Here is a 16,716-nt window from a genome sequence, read left to right on the forward strand (position 1 = left end):
CAGCATGTAACTCTGTATCTGTAGCCTAAATGTCAATGCTGTGCCTAGGTAACTGTGTATTCACCATCTCCACTCAGACTCACCACGTCCAAAAACATACCTGCTCTTATACCTGCTCTTCTGATGTTTCTTACCTAATTACATGCTGCTTCACCAAGTTGTTCAAGTCAGAACCCTAGAAGTAATCCTAGATTCTTCTTCCTCTCTTATCTTTTGTATTCCAATCAGTCATCAATGGACAGTTTATTCTCTATGCCTGTGGTTCACTTTTGGTTTGGAGATTTTTCTTCTTCATTATCCCAGAGATTCCCCTCACTTTTCTGTTGTATTGGATCTCTTGTTTCCTGTCATGGAAGCATCTCTTGTTTCTTTCTCATGAATTACTTCTTAATTTGGGGGGAACATGTCCTGCAGTACCTTCCTGAGAAAGGGTGCATTGAAATAATTTTCAGAGACTCTTTGAGAGGTTTTTGTTCTAGCCTTCTATTTTATTGAGAACATAACCAGGTATAGAATTTCACGTTGAAAATAATTCTCCCTTAGAATTTTGAGGCATTGCATCTACAGCCATACCACCCTGAACGTGCCTGATATCATCTGATCTTGGAAGCTAAGCAGGGTCGGACCTGGTTAGTACTTGGATGGGAGAATTTTGAGGCATTGCTTCATTGTCTTTCAGCTTCTAGAGTTGCTACTGAGAGTTACAGTGCCATTCTAATTCTTAATCCTTTGTCTGAAACCTGTTTCTTTCCTTTCTGGAAGCTTATGAGATCTTTTGACCTCAGTATCTTGAAATTTTATGATGTGCCATGATGTAGGTCTATTTTAATTAAATGTTGAGCACTTGGTGGGCCTTTTATTTCCATTAACTTTTTTGTTTTTATTTTAATTTTTTTGATAGAGGGTCTTACTCTGCTGCCCAGGCTGGAATGCAGTGGTGTATAATGTTGGCTCACTGCAACCTCCACCTCCTGGGCTCATGTGATCTTCCCACCTCAGCCTCCTGAGTAGCTGGGACTACAGGCACACACCACCACGCCTGGCTAATTTTTGTATTTTTAGTGATAAGTCTATCAAGTGATATAGTGTCTTGGATTGCCTTCAAAATAATCCAGTAGATGGGGGTAAAGGAGTAGGGGTGGGGTTTTGGATGAGAAAAGATTGGCTATAAACTGACAATTGTTAAATCTGAGTGATAGGCACACGGAGTTTCATTATACTATTTTTTGTTATATTCTTTTTTACTTAGAATATACTATTCTATGTTTCATTCTATTTTGTTTTAAAATTTCCATAATAAAAACAAAAAGTTTCCTTCTAGTAGTTTGTCAACCCTAATTTACTCATCCTAATTTTACTCTTCTCAAGTTTTAAGAAAATCTACTTCAAATTTTATCAGTTTCCCTTTTAAGCATTTAATGAGATTTTTGTTTCTCCTCTCCTCTAAGATTGTAATATTTAATTAATGTTGTAAACTATATAGTTTTCCTGTCAAATTTTCCTTGTATTCTTTTTTTTTTGAGACAGAGTTTCACTTTTGTTGCCCAAGCTGGAGTGCAATGGTGTGATCTCGGCTCACTGCAACCTCTGCCTCCCAGATTCAAGCGATTCTCCTGCCTCAGCCTCCCAAGTAGCTGGGATTACAGGCATGTGCCACCACACCTGGCTAATTTTTTGTATTTTTAGTAGAAATGGGGTTTCGCCATGTTAGCAGGCTGGTCTCGAACTCCTGACCTCAGGTCATGCCCGCCTTGGCCTCCCAAAATACTGGGATTACAGGCATGAGCCACCATGCCTGGCTTGATGTGTAGTATCTTTTCATATGCTTATTGACCATTTGTATATTGTCTTTGGTGAGGTGTCTGTTAAGGTCTCTGGCGCATTCTTAAATTGGGTTGTGTTCCTATTGTTGAATTTTTTTTTTTTTTTTGAGATGGAGTTTCGCTCTTGTTGCCCAGGCTAGAGTGCAATGGCACGATCTCCGCTCACTGCAACCTCTGCCTCCCTGGTTCAAGCGATTCTCCTGCCTCAGCCCCCCAAGTAGCTGGGATTACAGGCATGCACCACCATGCCCAGCTAATTTTTGTATTTTTTTTTTTTTTAGTAGAGATGAGGTTTCTCCATGTTAGTCAGGCTGGTCTTGAAATCCCGACCTCAGGTGATCTGCCCACCTCAGCCTCCCAAAGTGCTGGGATTACAGGCGTGAGCCACCGCTCCCGGCTCCCATTGTTGAATTTTAAGAGTTCTTTGTATGTTTTGGAAAACAGTCCATTATCTGTCTTCTGCAAATATTTTCTCTAGTCTGTGGCTTGTGTTTTCATTCTCTTGACAGTGTCTTTCACAAATTAGAGGCTTTTAGTTTTAGTTATTTAATTTAAATTCTTTAATTATGCCCAGCTTGTCAATTGTTTTTTTCATGTATCATGCCTTTGGTGTTAACAACTATATAGTCACTGCCAAACCCAAGATCATCTAGATTTTCTCCTATATTGTCTTCCAGGAGTTTTATAGTTCTGCATGTGACACATTTTGACTTAACTTCTGTGAAGGGTGTAAGGTTTGTGTCTAGATTCATTTTTTCTTTTTTGCATGTGGATGTCCAAGTGCTTCAGTACCATTTGTGAAGAGATTGTCTTTTCTCCATTATAGTGCTTTTGCTCCTTTGTCAAAGAGCAGTTAACTATATTTATGTGGGTCTATTTCTGGGCTTTCTATTCTATTCCACTCTATTTGTCTTTCACCAATACCACACTGTCTTGATTATTGTAGCTTGAAAGGATGTCTCGAAGTTGGGTAGTGTTACTCCTCTGACTTTGTTCTTCCATTTCAATACTGAGTTGGCTATTCTGAGTCTTTTTTGTTGTTGAGACAAGGTCTTGCTCTGTTGCCCAGGCTGGGGTGCAGTGGCACGATCATGGCTCACTGCAGCCTCAACCTTCTGGGCTCAAGCAATCCTCCCACTTCAGCTTCCTGAGTAGCTAGAACTACAGAACTACAGGTGCACACCATTGTGCCCAGCTGATTTTTTATATTTTTTTGTAGAGATGGGATCTTGCTATGTTGCCCAGGCTGGTCTCAAGCTCCCAGCCTCAAGTGATCCTCCTGCCTCAGCCTCCCAAAGTGCTGGAATTACAGGCATGAGCCATCACACCCAGCCTGTTCTGAGTCTTTTGCTCTTCCATTTAAAGTTTTTTTTTTGAGACAGAGTCTTGTTCTGTTGCCCATGCTGGAGTGCAGTGGCACCATGTTGGCTCACTGCAACCTCTGCTTCCTGGGTCAAGCAATTCTCCTGCCTCAGCTTCCCCAGTAGCTGGGATTACAGGCATCCGCCACCATGCCCAGCTAATTTTTGTATTTTAGTAGAGATGGGGTTTCACCATGTTGGCCAGGCTGGTCTCAAACTCCTGACCTCGTGATCCACCCACCTCGGCCTCCCAAAGTGCTGAGATTACAGGCGTGAGCTGCTGCACCTGGCCTCATTTAAACTATAGAGTCAATTTTCCAATATCCACAAAATAATTTCCTGGGATTTTGATTGGCATTGCGTTGAATGTGTAGTTCAGTTGGGAGGAACTGACATCTTTATAGTATTGAGACTTCTCCTCCATGAACATGAAATCTCTATATTTATTTTGTTGTTTTTTGACTTCTCTCATCAGTTTCATAGTTTTCCTTATATAGATCTTGTACATATTTTGTTTGATTTATACCTAAGTATTTCATTTTGGGGGTGCTAATATAATTGGTTATGTGTTTTTAATTTCAAATTCTACTTGTTCATTGCTGGTATATAGAAAAGAGACTGACTTTTGCATATTAATCTTGTATCCTACAACTTTGCAACATACATTTAAACATTTGCCCTATTGCTTCACTAAGCCATTCTAAGTCATAAGAGACTATTCCTGTAAATTGTGTATTCAGTGAAAGGCTCATCAAAAACTCAAAAGAATAAAACCGTTTGTCTCTTATCTACCTATGACCTGGAAATCCCCGCCCCACTTGAAGTTGTCCCACCTTTCCAGACCAAACCAATGTACATCTTACATATGATTGATGTCTCCTGTATTCCTAAAATGTATAAAACCATGCTGTGCCCCGACTACCTTGGGCACATGTCATCAGAACCTCCTGAGGCTGTGTCATGGGCACATAGCCACAATCTCGGCAAAATACTTTTTAAATTGACTGATGCTTGTCTCAGATACTTTCTGGTTTACAGTGTTATCTGTTAGATCAATTAGGAGTAAGAAAAACTAAAGTTATCTTTACTTGTTCCTTCTTCAGTGCTCTTCTTTTCTTTATGTAGATCTGTGTTTCTGACCTATATCATTTTCCTCTTAAGGAAGTTCTTTGAACATTTCTGGCAAGAAAGGTCTACTTGCAACAAATTCCCTCAATTTTTGTTCAGTAAAGTCTTTATTTCTCCTTCGCTTTTGAAGGATAACTTTGCACAGAGTTCTAGGTTAGTGATTTTTTTTCTTCCTGCACTTTAAATATTTCACTGCACTCTCTCCTTGCTTACATGATCCTAAAAATCAGCTTTCTTATCTTTGTTTTTCTATGGGTACGGTGTTTTTTTCCCTCTGGCTTGTCTCAAGGTTTTTTATTTTTGTTTTTCTGTAATCTCAAAATGATATGTTTAGGTATAGTTTTTTGTTTGTTTTTGTTATTTATCCTGCTTGGTGTCTTCTTGAGCTTCCTAGATCTGTGGTTTGGTGTCTGACATTAATTTGGGGGAAATTCTCAGTCATTATTGTTTCAAATATTACTTGTGTTCCTTTCTCTCCTCCTTCTAGTCTCATTATGTGCATGTTACATCTTTTGTAGTTGTCCCACAGTCCTTGGATATTTTGTTCTGTATTTTTCAGTCTTTGTTTTCTTTGCTTTTCAGTTTTGGAGGTTTCTGTTGAGATATCCTCAGATTCAGAGATTATTTCCTTGGCCATGTACAGTCTACTAATAAGGGGCCTCAAAGACATTCTTCATATCTGTCACAGTGTTTTTAATGAGTAGTATTTATTTTTGGTTCCTGGAACTTCCATCTTTCTGCTTCTGTAGTCTGGCTGTTCTTGCCATCTACTTTATCCATTAGATCCTTTAGCATATTAGTCATAGTTATTTTATTTTTTGAGACAGGGTCTTGCTCTGTTACCTAGGCCGGAGTACAGTGGCATGATCACTGCTCACTGCAGCTACAATCTCCCAAGCTCAAGTGATCATCCCACCTCTCCCAAGTAGCTGGGCCACAGGCACATGCCACCATGCCTGGCTAGTTTTATTATTTGTAGAGACTGGGGTCTCACATTGTTGCCCAAGCTTGAATTCCTGGGCTCAAGCAGTCCTCCCACCTCAGCCTCCCAGATTGCTGAGATTACAGGAGTGAGTCACCTCGCCTGGCCTCAGTCATAGTTATTTTAAATTCCCAGTCTCATTATTCCAGTATTCCTCTCATATGTGGTTCTGATGCTTGTTCTACCTTTTCAAATTATGGGTTTTGGTGGTTTTTTGTTTCTTGGCTTTTAGTATGCCTGTTAACTTTTTCTGGATAGTCAGACATCATGTACCAGGTAAAAAGAACTGCTGTAAATAGGCTTTTGTTTATTTGTTTTTGAGACGGAGTCTTGCTCTGTCGCCCAGGCTGGAGTGCAGTAGCGCAATCTCGGCTCACTGCAACCTCCGCCTCCTGAGTTCAAACGATTCTCCTGCCTCAGCCTCCTGAGTAGCTGGGATTACAGGTGCCCGCCATCACACCCAGCTAATTTTTGAATTTTTAGTAGAGATGGGGTTTCACCATGTTGGCCAGGCTGGCCTCGAACTCCTGACACCATGATCTGCCCGCCTCGGCCTCCCAAAATGCTGGGATTACAGGCATGAGCCATCACATCCGGCCTGTAAATAGGCCTTTAATAATGTAGTAAGGAGTTGAGGAGGGGAAGTGTTCTATAGTCCTATGAGTAGCTCTCAGTCTTTGAGTGAGCCTGTGCTCTGGACTGTGAACTTCACAAGTGTTTCTCAGGATTTTTCTCCTTCTTCAGTGGAACAGGATGGCTAAAGTGGGCTGGAGTTGAGGAGCCCCCTCCTCCTTCCACGTGGAAGGGTAGACCTGACTGGAACTGGCTATTTCTCTTCCCGCAGGTCAGTTAGGCTCAGATAAAACCCCAGAAGGTTTGGCTCTGGTTAAGTAGTTTCTCCCAAGGGCAGACCTTGCTAAGAACAGAATTTCAAAATGGTTCCTTTTCCTCTCCCTCTGATGGAAGCACAAGGGGATTTTTCTCAGATATCACTGAGAACCTGGTTGAGCTCCTAGAGGTGAAAATCATAAGTGTGAGGGTCCCCAGTGATTGAGTCCCCCTGACATTTTTATTCTCAGACTTGTCCACTCTGAACCTCCAGCAATTTTTCAGTTACAGTTCCGGGTTCCCTATCTTGGCACTGGGTTCCCATAGAGGTTTCAGCTCATGGGTTTCTCCTCCAGCAAGCTAATTCTGAGCATTTGCGTTCTGGTCCCTGCAGTCTTAGGGAGAGTAGTTTGCCCTTGACCTTACCTCTCTTACACATCTAAAAGTTATTGATTTTTTAGTTCAGCTTTTTAATTATTGTTAGGATAGAGTGGCAACTTCTAGCTTCTTACATGTCAGACCAGAAACTGGAATTCAAGTTTTGTTTGTTTGTTTGTTTTTTTGAGATGGAGTTTAGCTCTGTCACCCAGGCTGGAGTGAGTGGTGCAATCTCAGCTAACTGCAACCTCTGCTTCCCAGGTTCAAACAGTTCTCCTGCCTCCACCTTCTGAGTAGCTGGGATTACAGCCAGTAAGCCTGGCTGATTTTTTTGTATTTTTAGTAGAGACAGGGTTTCACCATGTTGGCCAGGCTGGTCTTGAACTCCTGACCTCAAATGATGCCCCTGCCTCGGCTTCCCAAAGTATTGGGATTACAGGTGTGAGCCACCGCACCCAGCCAAGATATATTTTTTTTATTTTGAGATAAATACTGAGTCACATGAAATTGTTAAGAAATGATAGTGAAATCCCATGTACCCATTTACCCATTTTCCATCAATGGAAATAGATATTGCAAAACTGTAGCACAGTATCACAGCCAGGATATTGACATTGATACAGTTAAGATATAGAACATTTCACTAACGAATTCTTCATATTGCCTCCTCACAGCTGCAAACTTGGTAACCACTAATGTGTTCTTCATTCCTATAATTTTGTCATTTCAAGAATGTTATATAAATGGAATCATATGTATGCCACCTTTTGAAACTGGCTTTTTTCATTCAGCAAGTCTCTGGAGATTCATCCAAGTTGTTATATGTATTAATAGTTGGCTTTTATTGCTGAATAATATTCTATGGCATGGCTGTATCACAATTTGTTTACCCATTCACCTGTTGAAGGACATCTGGGTTGATTCCAGTTTTTGGCTATTATGAATAAGGGTGTTATGAACATTCATGTACAGGCTTTTGTGTGAACATAAGTGTCCACTTACCTGGAATGAATGACCAGGAGTGTAATTATTATCATTTGGTAGTTGCATATTTTTTTAAGACATTGCCAAATTGTTTTTCACAGTAGTACCAGTTTATATTATCACTAGCAATGTATAATCCAGTTTCTCTGCATCCTCACCAGCAACTGGTGTTGTCCATAATTTTTATTTTATGATTACATCTATAGATCAATTTTTGGAAAACTGACATCTTAATTTTGTTGAGTTTTCCCACTTATTAATATAGTATGTCCCTCTAGATATTCTTTGCTTTCATCAGCATTTTATAGTTTTTATTATGCAAGTCTTGTACATGTTTTATTGGATTTACATCTAAGTATATAATTTTTTGGAGTGACAATAAATGAAAAAGCATTTTCAATTTTGGTGTCCACATGTTTATCACTATTATATATAAATACAATTGATATTTGTATGTTTATTTTGTATCCTGCAACCTTGCTGAATCCATTAGTTCTAGAAGGTTTTAAATATAGATTCCTTGGGCTGGATGCGGTGGCTCATGCCTATAATCCCAGCACTTTGGGAGGCCGAGGCAGGTGGATCACCTGAGGTCGGGAGTTCCAGACTAGCCTGACGAACATGGAGAAACCCCATCTCTATTAAAAATACAAAATTAGCCAGGTGTGGTGGTGCATGCCTGTAATCCCAGCTACTTGGGAGGCTGAAGCAGGAGAATCACTTGAACCCAGGAGGCAGAGGTTGCGGTGAGCTGAGATCGCATCATTGCACTGCAGCCTGGGCAACAAGAGCGAAACTCCATTTCAAAAAAAAAAAAAGATTCCTTGGAGTTTTCTACATAGATAATAATGTCATGTATAAATACAGACAGTTTCATTTCTTCCTTTCCAATGTCCATGCCTTCTAATTTCCTTTTCTTGCCTTATTGCATTGCCTAGAAGTTCTAGTACTATTCTGTATAAGACTGGTGAGAGCGAGTATCTTTGCCTTAGCCTTACTCTTGATTTTTTTTAAGAGACAGGGTCTCACTATGTTGCCCAGGCTGGCCTTGAACTCCTGGGCTCAAGCAATCCTCTTCTCTCAGCCTCCTGAGTAGCTGGGACTACAGGTGCACACCATCATGCCTGTCTCTCCTGATCTTTTGAAAAATATCGAAACCCTATGTCTTAAGGCTTTTTAATTTGAATTACACTACAGACTAATACTTAACGTTGCCCCATTAGGTATTCATTTGCATATTAACTTTCCTCTCTCTCTGTTTTTTTAGAGATGGGAGTCTCACTCTGTAGCCCAGGCTAGAGTGCAGTGGTGTGATCATAGCTCACTGCAGCCTTGACCTGCTGGGCTCAAGGAATTTCCCACCTCAGCCACCTGAGTAGCTGGGACTACAGGTGTGTCCCTCCACATCCAGCTAATTTTTTTTTTAATTTGTACAGATGGGGTCTCACTATGTTGTCCAGGCTGGTCTCAAACTCCTGACTTCAAGTGATCCTGCTGCCTTGGCCTCCCAAAGTGCTAGGATTACAGGCATGAGCCACTGCGCCCAGCCTATTTTTTAATCTATACAGCTAAAGAGGATATCTTAAAAGCAATTAGATTTCTTCCTTGCTTAATGTCCACGATCTTATGTATGTTCTTTCTAAATTCGAGAAAAATATTCTGCAGCCGGGCGCGGTGGCTCACGCCTGTAATCCCAGCACTTTGGGAGGCTGAGACGGGTGGATCACAAGGTCAGGAGATCGAGACCATCCTGGCTAACACGGTGAAACCCCGTATCTACTAAAAATAACAAAAAAATTGGCCGGCCTAGTGGCGGGCGCCTGTAGTCCCAGCTACTCGGGAGGCTGAGGCAGGAGAATGGCGTGAACCTGGGAGGTAGAGCTTGCAGTGAGCTGAGATTGCGCCACTGCACTCCAGCCTGGGCGACAGAGCAAGACTCCGTCTCAAAAAAAAAAAAAAAAAAAAAGAAAAATATTCTGTAAAGGGTGTCAATGTCAATATTATAATAATTCTTTAACAATGAATTCCTCTCCAAATGCACTTAGAGAAATGTACATAAGTGTGAGAAATCACCATTAAGTACACTTAAATCTACATCTAGTTTATGAAAAGGTATTAATATTTCTAGTTTATGAAAAGGTAATGAGGAAAACTTTCTTTAAAAGATGTGTTTAACAGCCAAATCAGATATACTGAACAGACATAAAAAAGTAACAATATTTTTTTCACCTCAGGCCTTTCCCCTGGTTTGATCTGATTGCTGTGCAACTCAAGGAAACTCCGTTTAGCCAGCATCTCTCAAGCAGTCCTGTTCTCCAAGACCACCTTACCCATCTATACTGTGCTTCATTTGGCATCTCCCTAACCAAGGAACAGCCAGTCATTTCCACAGGCTCTCCATCCCAATAAGAGAACTCGGGAATCAGGATTTTTTCCCACTCACAGATTTTCCCTATAATAGTTGTGCCCTGATTATCACAATTGACTGTGGGAGTCTTGTGACTGTATTATGTTCACCACATGATAGACATCAGGAATTAGAAAACTGTACTGATGACTCTTTAAAATGTAGAATAAAACAAGTGGTCCTATCCATCAATATGTATCTGGCTTTCAGAAGCAACTAGTGAAACTACACAACCTAACTTAAGTAAGCTGCTCCCGCAGAAAAGCCTTGTTAATACAAATTATTTCTCTTCTAAAATTCAAGAAGTTATAATGTTATAAGTTTTAGACAATTACATACTGCAGCTTCTTTTCCAATAAATCAAGTTTCAATCCATTTGCCAGCAGTAGGTAGCTGGAAAAAGATAGTTTGATTTTCTCACAATTTTGGATAGAGAAGTGAAGGTATGGTAAACCATCTTAATTGAATTATGGCTTGTATCATGCTTATTTTGACTATATATGACTGTTCTGGTACTATCTTATTTACAGCTGTTCCCATTTAAACCATTTAAAAAACTGGTATTTAATGGCTAAAACTAATTTTGCAAAATATAGATCTACACTGCAAATTTGTTGATTTCCTTTATGTTTTGCAAATACTTTTTGTCAATTATAAGAGTTGAAAACAACAGGCATGTCACTATGCTCTGTCATAGAACATAACCACTGTTTGCTAAATGCTAAAGGGCTTTTGAACAAAACCATTCACTATATATGTAAATCACTATGGTCTTAGGTTAATCATTTACATTTTGTTTTTTTACATAATCGTGAGCCAGGCAAATACAATGGTATGGTGTTAGAATGGTTTCTGATAAAATTTTGTTAGTCCAATTCGGGAAAATATTAGGTTCATCGTCAAATATTAACACTTGGCATGAATGTTCATTTGAGGCACTCTTGCTTCTCTCAGTGGAAGAACAGAAAAACCTATCTTTTACTATTCATTCAGGTGTAGGGAACTGGAGGTTCATCACTGTCCTTCAGGACTGTGTTAGCCCATGGTTGTTTTCAGGATTAAAATGTGAGTTCAGGAAGAGAATGAGCAGTTAAATCTGTAAAACTAGAGGGGAACTAGAGCCATTCAGGTAACGAGAAATATTTTATAATTTCTTTTTTTATTTTTATTTATTTATTTATTTATTTTGAGATGGAGTCTCGCTGTGTTGCCCAGGCTGGAGTGCAATGGCGCAATCTTGGCTCACTGCAACCTCCACCTCCCGGGTTCAAGTGATTCTTCTGCCTCAGCCTTCCGAATAGCTGAGATTACAGGCGCACACCACCACACCTGGCTAATTTTTTTATTTTTAGTAGAGACGGAGTTTCACCACATTGGCCAGGCTGGTTTCAAACTCCTGACCTCAAGTGATCCGCCTGCCTCGGCCTCCCAAAGTGCTGGGATTACAGGCGTGATCCACTGCACCTGGCCTATAATTTGAGAAGTGCAGTCATGGGTAGACTCTAGCCTAAATATTTGTATTATAAAGACCTGGAAAGTACCACATAAAAAAGCCTGTAAGCAAACCACAGAACTTACTTCATAGCGGTAAGCCATGTTTAGCTATTTACATATTTAGATACACACATATCTAAAAAAATTTTTTTCTTTTAAATTTTCCCTGATGCCAAAAGGAAGAGAGAACTTCTCCACTTTTTTTTTTGTGAAACATTTCCTTTAGGCCAGGCACAGTGGCTTACGCCTGTAATCCCCACACTTTGGGAGGCTGAGGCAGGCAGATCTCTTGAGGCCAGGAGTTTGAGACCAGCCTGGCCAACATGGTGAAATCCCATCTCTACTAAAAATACAAAAAAATTAGCTGGGCGTGGTGGCTCATGCCTGTAATCCCAGCTACTCAGGAGGCTGAGGCAGGAGAATCACTCGAACCCAGGAGGTGGAGGTTGCAGTGAGCTGAGATCACACCATTGCACTCCAGCCTGAGCAACAGAGTGAGACTCCATCTCAAATAAACAAAAAACCACCATTTCCTTTAAAGAACTTGTCACTGTAAATCCTTTTGCTACGTCTTTGAGATGTATGTAAATCTTTTAAAAAGCTGAATAAGTTTCTAGCCATTTTATACCTCAGGACAGTCTCTTTTTTGGAGGCCGCGGAGACATCTCTTTAAAATGTGAGCACTAAGGAGGTTGGTACCTTGTCTCCCTGTCTCTGTGGGAGTTTAGCCAAGGTACCTGGCTCCAAGTAGTAACTTCTGTCTGTTGTCAAGATAGAAGTTTTGTTTTTCCTTTGGACACAGATAATTAACGTGTATGTCATGTATTATATCTGCTCTGCCATCTACAAGGGTGAGATTTGTCTTTGCAATCTCTTTAGCAGCTTGCCTGTGATGTGCATCACAGTTTAATGCTTATTCAAGAATAAAAATGTTTCTCTTCTGCATTTGTAGAGAGAATTATCTCTCCGGAGTTGGCAGGAGATTTTATTTTTAATTATATTTCCCCAACATGTTCCTACTACAAGGTGCATTACTAGAATTTTTCAGGAATTTTGTTTTGCTTTGTTTTGTTTGTTTGTTTGCTTTAGACAGAGTCTCTCTCTGTCACCCAGGCTGGAGTGCAGTGGCATGATCTCAGCTCACTACAACCTCTGCTTCCTGGGTTCAAATGATTCTCCTGCCTCAGCTTCCTGAGTAGCTGGGACTACAGGCATGTGCCACCATGCCCAGCTAATTTTTGTATTTTTAGTAGAGACGGGGTTTTGCCTTGTTGGCCAGGCTGGTCTTGAACTCCTGACCTCAGGTGATCTGCCCGCCTCAGCTACCCAAAGTGCTAGGATTACAGGCGTGAGCCACCTTGCCTGGCTCAGGAATTCTTATAATTACCCAGAAAGATAAGCATGACTATCTTTGTTTTAACAAGGCGTTAAATTGAAAAAACAAAGGGAAGGTACCATAAGTCAGAGACACAACTAGGAATGAAGCCAGCAGTTCTAACTCTGATCCTTAATGAAAAGGAGAAAAAGGGCCAGGTACGGTAGGTCACACTTGTAATCCCAGCACTTTGGGAGGCCACGGCGGGCAGATCAACTGTCAGGAGTTTGAGACCATCCTGGCCAACATGGTGAAACATCATCTCTACTAAAAATACAAAAATTAGCTGGGCATGGTGGCGGGTGCCTGTAATCCCAGCTACTTGGAAGGCTGAGGCAGGAGAATTGCTTGAACCCGGAGGTTGCAGTGAGCTGAGACTGCACCATTGCACTCCAGCCTGGGCGACAGAGCAAGACTCTGTCTCAATTGAAGATCGGAAGAGCAAAGAGGGAGAAAAAGAAAACCAAAAAAGACCATACCTCTTCCCTCAAGTAATTTAGTTTGATCTTTCAAGCTCTGTGAAGCGGCTTTCCCCTATGGTTCAGTGCAAGGTAATTTCTCATTCTCTTCAGGGGCAGTTATTTCTGGAGCATAATCCTGTAATCCTGCTGCTTTGACAAATTCAGATAAAGTCAAGGAATCAGATTTTATCCCAGTATGACCTTTTTGCTCTAAATACAAGCCGATAATATCCCTATAGGGAAGGCTGATGGAACGTTTGAATAATGGCTTTTCAATTTCCAGGAGCTCCCGTGTATGCCGAGAAATTGCCTGAAATGCAAGGATAATTTTTTAATTAGACTAACCTGAAAACACAACCAGATCAAAGAAGGTTTATTTAGTTTTCTAAAACTAAATGTTAACTCCTTATTTCTTTCTTTCTTTTGTTTTTTGTTTTTTGAGACAGAGTCTCGCTCTGTTGCCCAGGCTGGAGTGCAGTGGCGTGATCTCGGCTCACTGCAACCTCTGCCTCCTGGATTCAAGCAATTCTCCTGCCTCAGCCTCCTGCGTAGCTGGGATTACAGGCGTGCACTACCACGCCTGGCTAATTTTTGTATTTTTAGTAGAGATGGGGTTTCACCATGTTGGCCAGGCTGGTCTCGAACTTTTGACTTCAGGTGATCCTCCCACCTTGGCCTCCCAAAGTGCTGGGATTACAGGCATGAGCCACCGTGCCCTGCCAATTCCTTATTTCTATGGGGAAATAAAATAATGAAATAAATTCACAGGCTTACTAGCCTAACCTTACCAAAACCAATTTCTTAAATGTCATGATTTATTATCCTTTTCAAAGTACCATTTAAGACATTTCTAGGCCCTTGCATCAGATGGCCATGGATGGGTTCATTTCTTTGTTTTTGCTGAGCAATCTGACCAAGGACAAGAGCAGATAATATGTTCAGATTAGGAGCCATGACTATCTCTGGGAAGGCTATTAAATAACTTGTCTGTAAGGGGCTCAGTTAATGTGCAACTAAGAAAAAAAATTATAACTCAGGGCTGAGTGTGGTGGCTCATGCACTTTGGGAGGCAGAGGTGGGAGGATCACCTGAAGTCAGGAGTTCGAGACCAGCCTGGCCAACATGGTGAAACCCCGTCTCTACTAAAAATACAAAAATTTGCCAGGAGTGGTGGCAGGCGCCTGTGATCCCAGCTACCCAGGAGACTGAGGCAGGAGAATCGCTTGAACCTGGGAGACGGAGGTCTCCCTCTGTTGCCCAGGCTGGAGTGTAGTGGCATGACCATAGCTCACTGCAGCCTCAAACTCCTGGGCTCAGGCATTCCTCCCACCTCAGCCTCTGGAGTAGCTGAGATTACAGGTCCGAGCCACTGCAGCCAGCCTATACCAGCATTATTAAAGCAGAGGTATAGTCTCCTTAACATCTGCTTTTTGATTCATCTAACAACATGGATTAATCTTAAATGCATTTTGCTAAGGAAAGGAAGCCGGACCCAAAGAATGTGCATTATTTGATTCCACTTATGTGACATCAAAAACAGATTAGGGATTACGGTAAAGGGATGGACTGACTGCAGAGGGAAATTCTAGAGTGACAGAATTGTTCTGTATGGTTCTTTGGTGGTGGATACATGACAGCATGCATTTGTCAAAACCCACAGAACTACACACAACAAAGAATGGTTTTACTGCATGCAAACTTTTAAAAAGCTCGGAAGAGAGGCCAGGTGCAGTGGTTCATGCCTGTAATCCCAGCACTTTGAGAGGCCAAGGTGGGTGGATTGCTTGAGCTCAGGAGTTTAAGACCAGTCTGGTCAATATGGCGAAACCCCATCTCTACCCCCTCAAAAAAGTACAAAAAATTAGATGGGTGTGGTGGCATGTGGCTGTAGTCCCAGCTACCCAGGAGGCTGAAGTGGGAGGATTATTTGAGCCCGGGAGGTGGAGGTTGCACTGAGCTGAGACTGCACCACTGCACGCCATCCTGGGTGACAGAGCAAGACCTTGCCTCAAAAAAAAAAAAAAAAAAAAAATCCAGGATGTTGGGATGGAATAAAGGCTGTGGACAAATGAATCTAACTGTATTACAGAGTAAGACATAATCTCACTGAAGGGCGTGGGGAAGAAAGGTGCTGACCTGTAACTTTAAGAAAACAGTGGTTTGTCTAGATAGCGTAAGGCTAAAGACAGAAACAGCTGTACACAAACACTGAACTCTATTTGGTAAATCTGTTTTTCATAGGGAAACATATTTACATATAAGGAGAGCCAAGTTTCTCAATGTCAGAAAAAGTAGTTATAAACAGGCAAGGGGGTATAATCCCAGCACTTTGGGAGGCCAAGGCGGGCGGATCACCTGAGGTCAGGAGTTTGAAACCAGCCTGGCCAACATGGCGAAACCCCATCTCTACTAAAAATACAAAAAAATTGGCCAGGTGCGGTGGTGGGTGCCTGTAATCCCAGCTACTCGGGAGGCTGAGGCAGAAGAATTGCTTGAACCCGGGAGGCAGAGGTTGCAATGAGCTGAGATCGTGCCATTGCACTCCAGTCTGGGTGACAGAGTGAGACTCCATCTCAAAAAAGAAAAAAAAAGGCAAGTGGGGTTGGGGATAGGAAGGATGGGAAGGAAGGCTAGAATGAACTCTGTGATGTTAGACTAGAGATATCAGAGAGATCAATCTTTTTTTTGAGATGGAGTTTTACTCCGTCATTCAGGCTAGAGTGCAGTGGTATGATCTCAGCTCACTGCAACCTCTGCCTTCCGGGTTCAAGTGATTCTCCTGCCTCAGCCTCCCTAGTAGCTGGGATTACAGGTATGCACAACCAGGCCCGGCTAAGTTTTTGTATTTTTAGTAGAGATAGAGTTTCACCATGTTGGTCAGGCTGGTCTTGAACTCCTGACCTCAGGTGATCCACCCGCCTGAGCCTCCCAAAGTGCTGGCGTTACAGGCATGAGCCACCACGCCCAGCCCCCATGCTTATTTTAATACATATGTATATACAAAGATAGATACAGAAATAAGATAGATATTTGTGTACACATGGGTTAATATATATACATTTATTTCCTAGATCTTTCTGTTAAGAGTGCATAGAAGCAGTGACACTCAGTAGCAACAAGCACAACTAGTGTCCACGTCTTGGTTTCTAAATACCATCCTCTGATAAAATCAACCAGGGCTCCTTAGAAACATGGCTGATTCTGGGGCTGCAGCAGGAAAAATATAAGATGAGCCTGAAGCAACTTATATTGCCAGAAGGTAAGGAGATGCTTTTAAAAAAAGGGAGGACAGGTCAAAAGGCCACAGGAGCCAATTTAAAAGAGCTCCCAATGGTGAAAGATGGCACAATTTGAGCAACAAAATAAATAGCAATAGTACTGGGTTATAACCCCAAAAATAAATATCCATAAATCCATACTAATATCAATGACGGAATGGATTAAAACATGGGAGAGAGGGGACAATTAAATGTAGAAGAATTCCTTACAGAAGAG

General features: G+C 41.4%; 3 protein-coding genes across 6 annotated transcripts in view; 2 read left to right on the forward strand and 1 right to left on the reverse strand.

Annotated features, from left to right (window-relative positions):
• Positions 1-10,484, forward strand: part of NOXRED1 (NADP dependent oxidoreductase domain containing 1) — a 32,127-nt gene extending 21,643 nt beyond the window's left edge. Inside the window, exon 7 of the mRNA XM_032180477.2 lies at positions 9,719-10,484. Coding sequence (XP_032036368.1) covers positions 9,719-9,893 — 175 coding nt within the window. The 3' untranslated portion in view covers positions 9,894-10,484. The remainder of the gene's footprint in view (positions 1-9,718) is intronic.
• Positions 1-16,716, reverse strand: part of SAMD15 (sterile alpha motif domain containing 15) — a 60,195-nt gene that overhangs the window by 35,881 nt on the left and 7,598 nt on the right. The window contains exon 3 of one of the 4 annotated variants that reach the window (XM_032134958.2): positions 13,243-13,531. The exons of 2 other annotated variants lie outside the window; for them this stretch is intronic. In XM_032134958.2, coding sequence (XP_031990849.1) covers positions 13,295-13,531 — 237 coding nt within the window. In that variant the 3' untranslated portion in view covers positions 13,243-13,294. Of the gene's footprint in view, positions 1-13,242; positions 13,532-13,933; positions 13,955-16,716 lie in introns of those variants that run through there. One more of the 4 variants, XM_058429815.1, reaches the window with a different exon arrangement.
• Positions 16,293-16,716, forward strand: part of TMED8 (transmembrane p24 trafficking protein family member 8) — a 52,812-nt gene continuing 52,388 nt past the window's right edge. The window contains exon 1 of the mRNA XM_058429820.1: positions 16,293-16,480. The gene's annotated coding sequence lies outside the window, so the exon portion shown is untranslated. The remainder of the gene's footprint in view (positions 16,481-16,716) is intronic.

The sequence above is a fragment of the Hylobates moloch genome, unplaced genomic scaffold, assembly GCF_009828535.3.
Source record: "Hylobates moloch isolate HMO894 unplaced genomic scaffold, HMol_V3 SCAFFOLD_16, whole genome shotgun sequence".
NCBI classification, from domain to species: Eukaryota; Metazoa; Chordata; class Mammalia; order Primates; family Hylobatidae; genus Hylobates; species Hylobates moloch.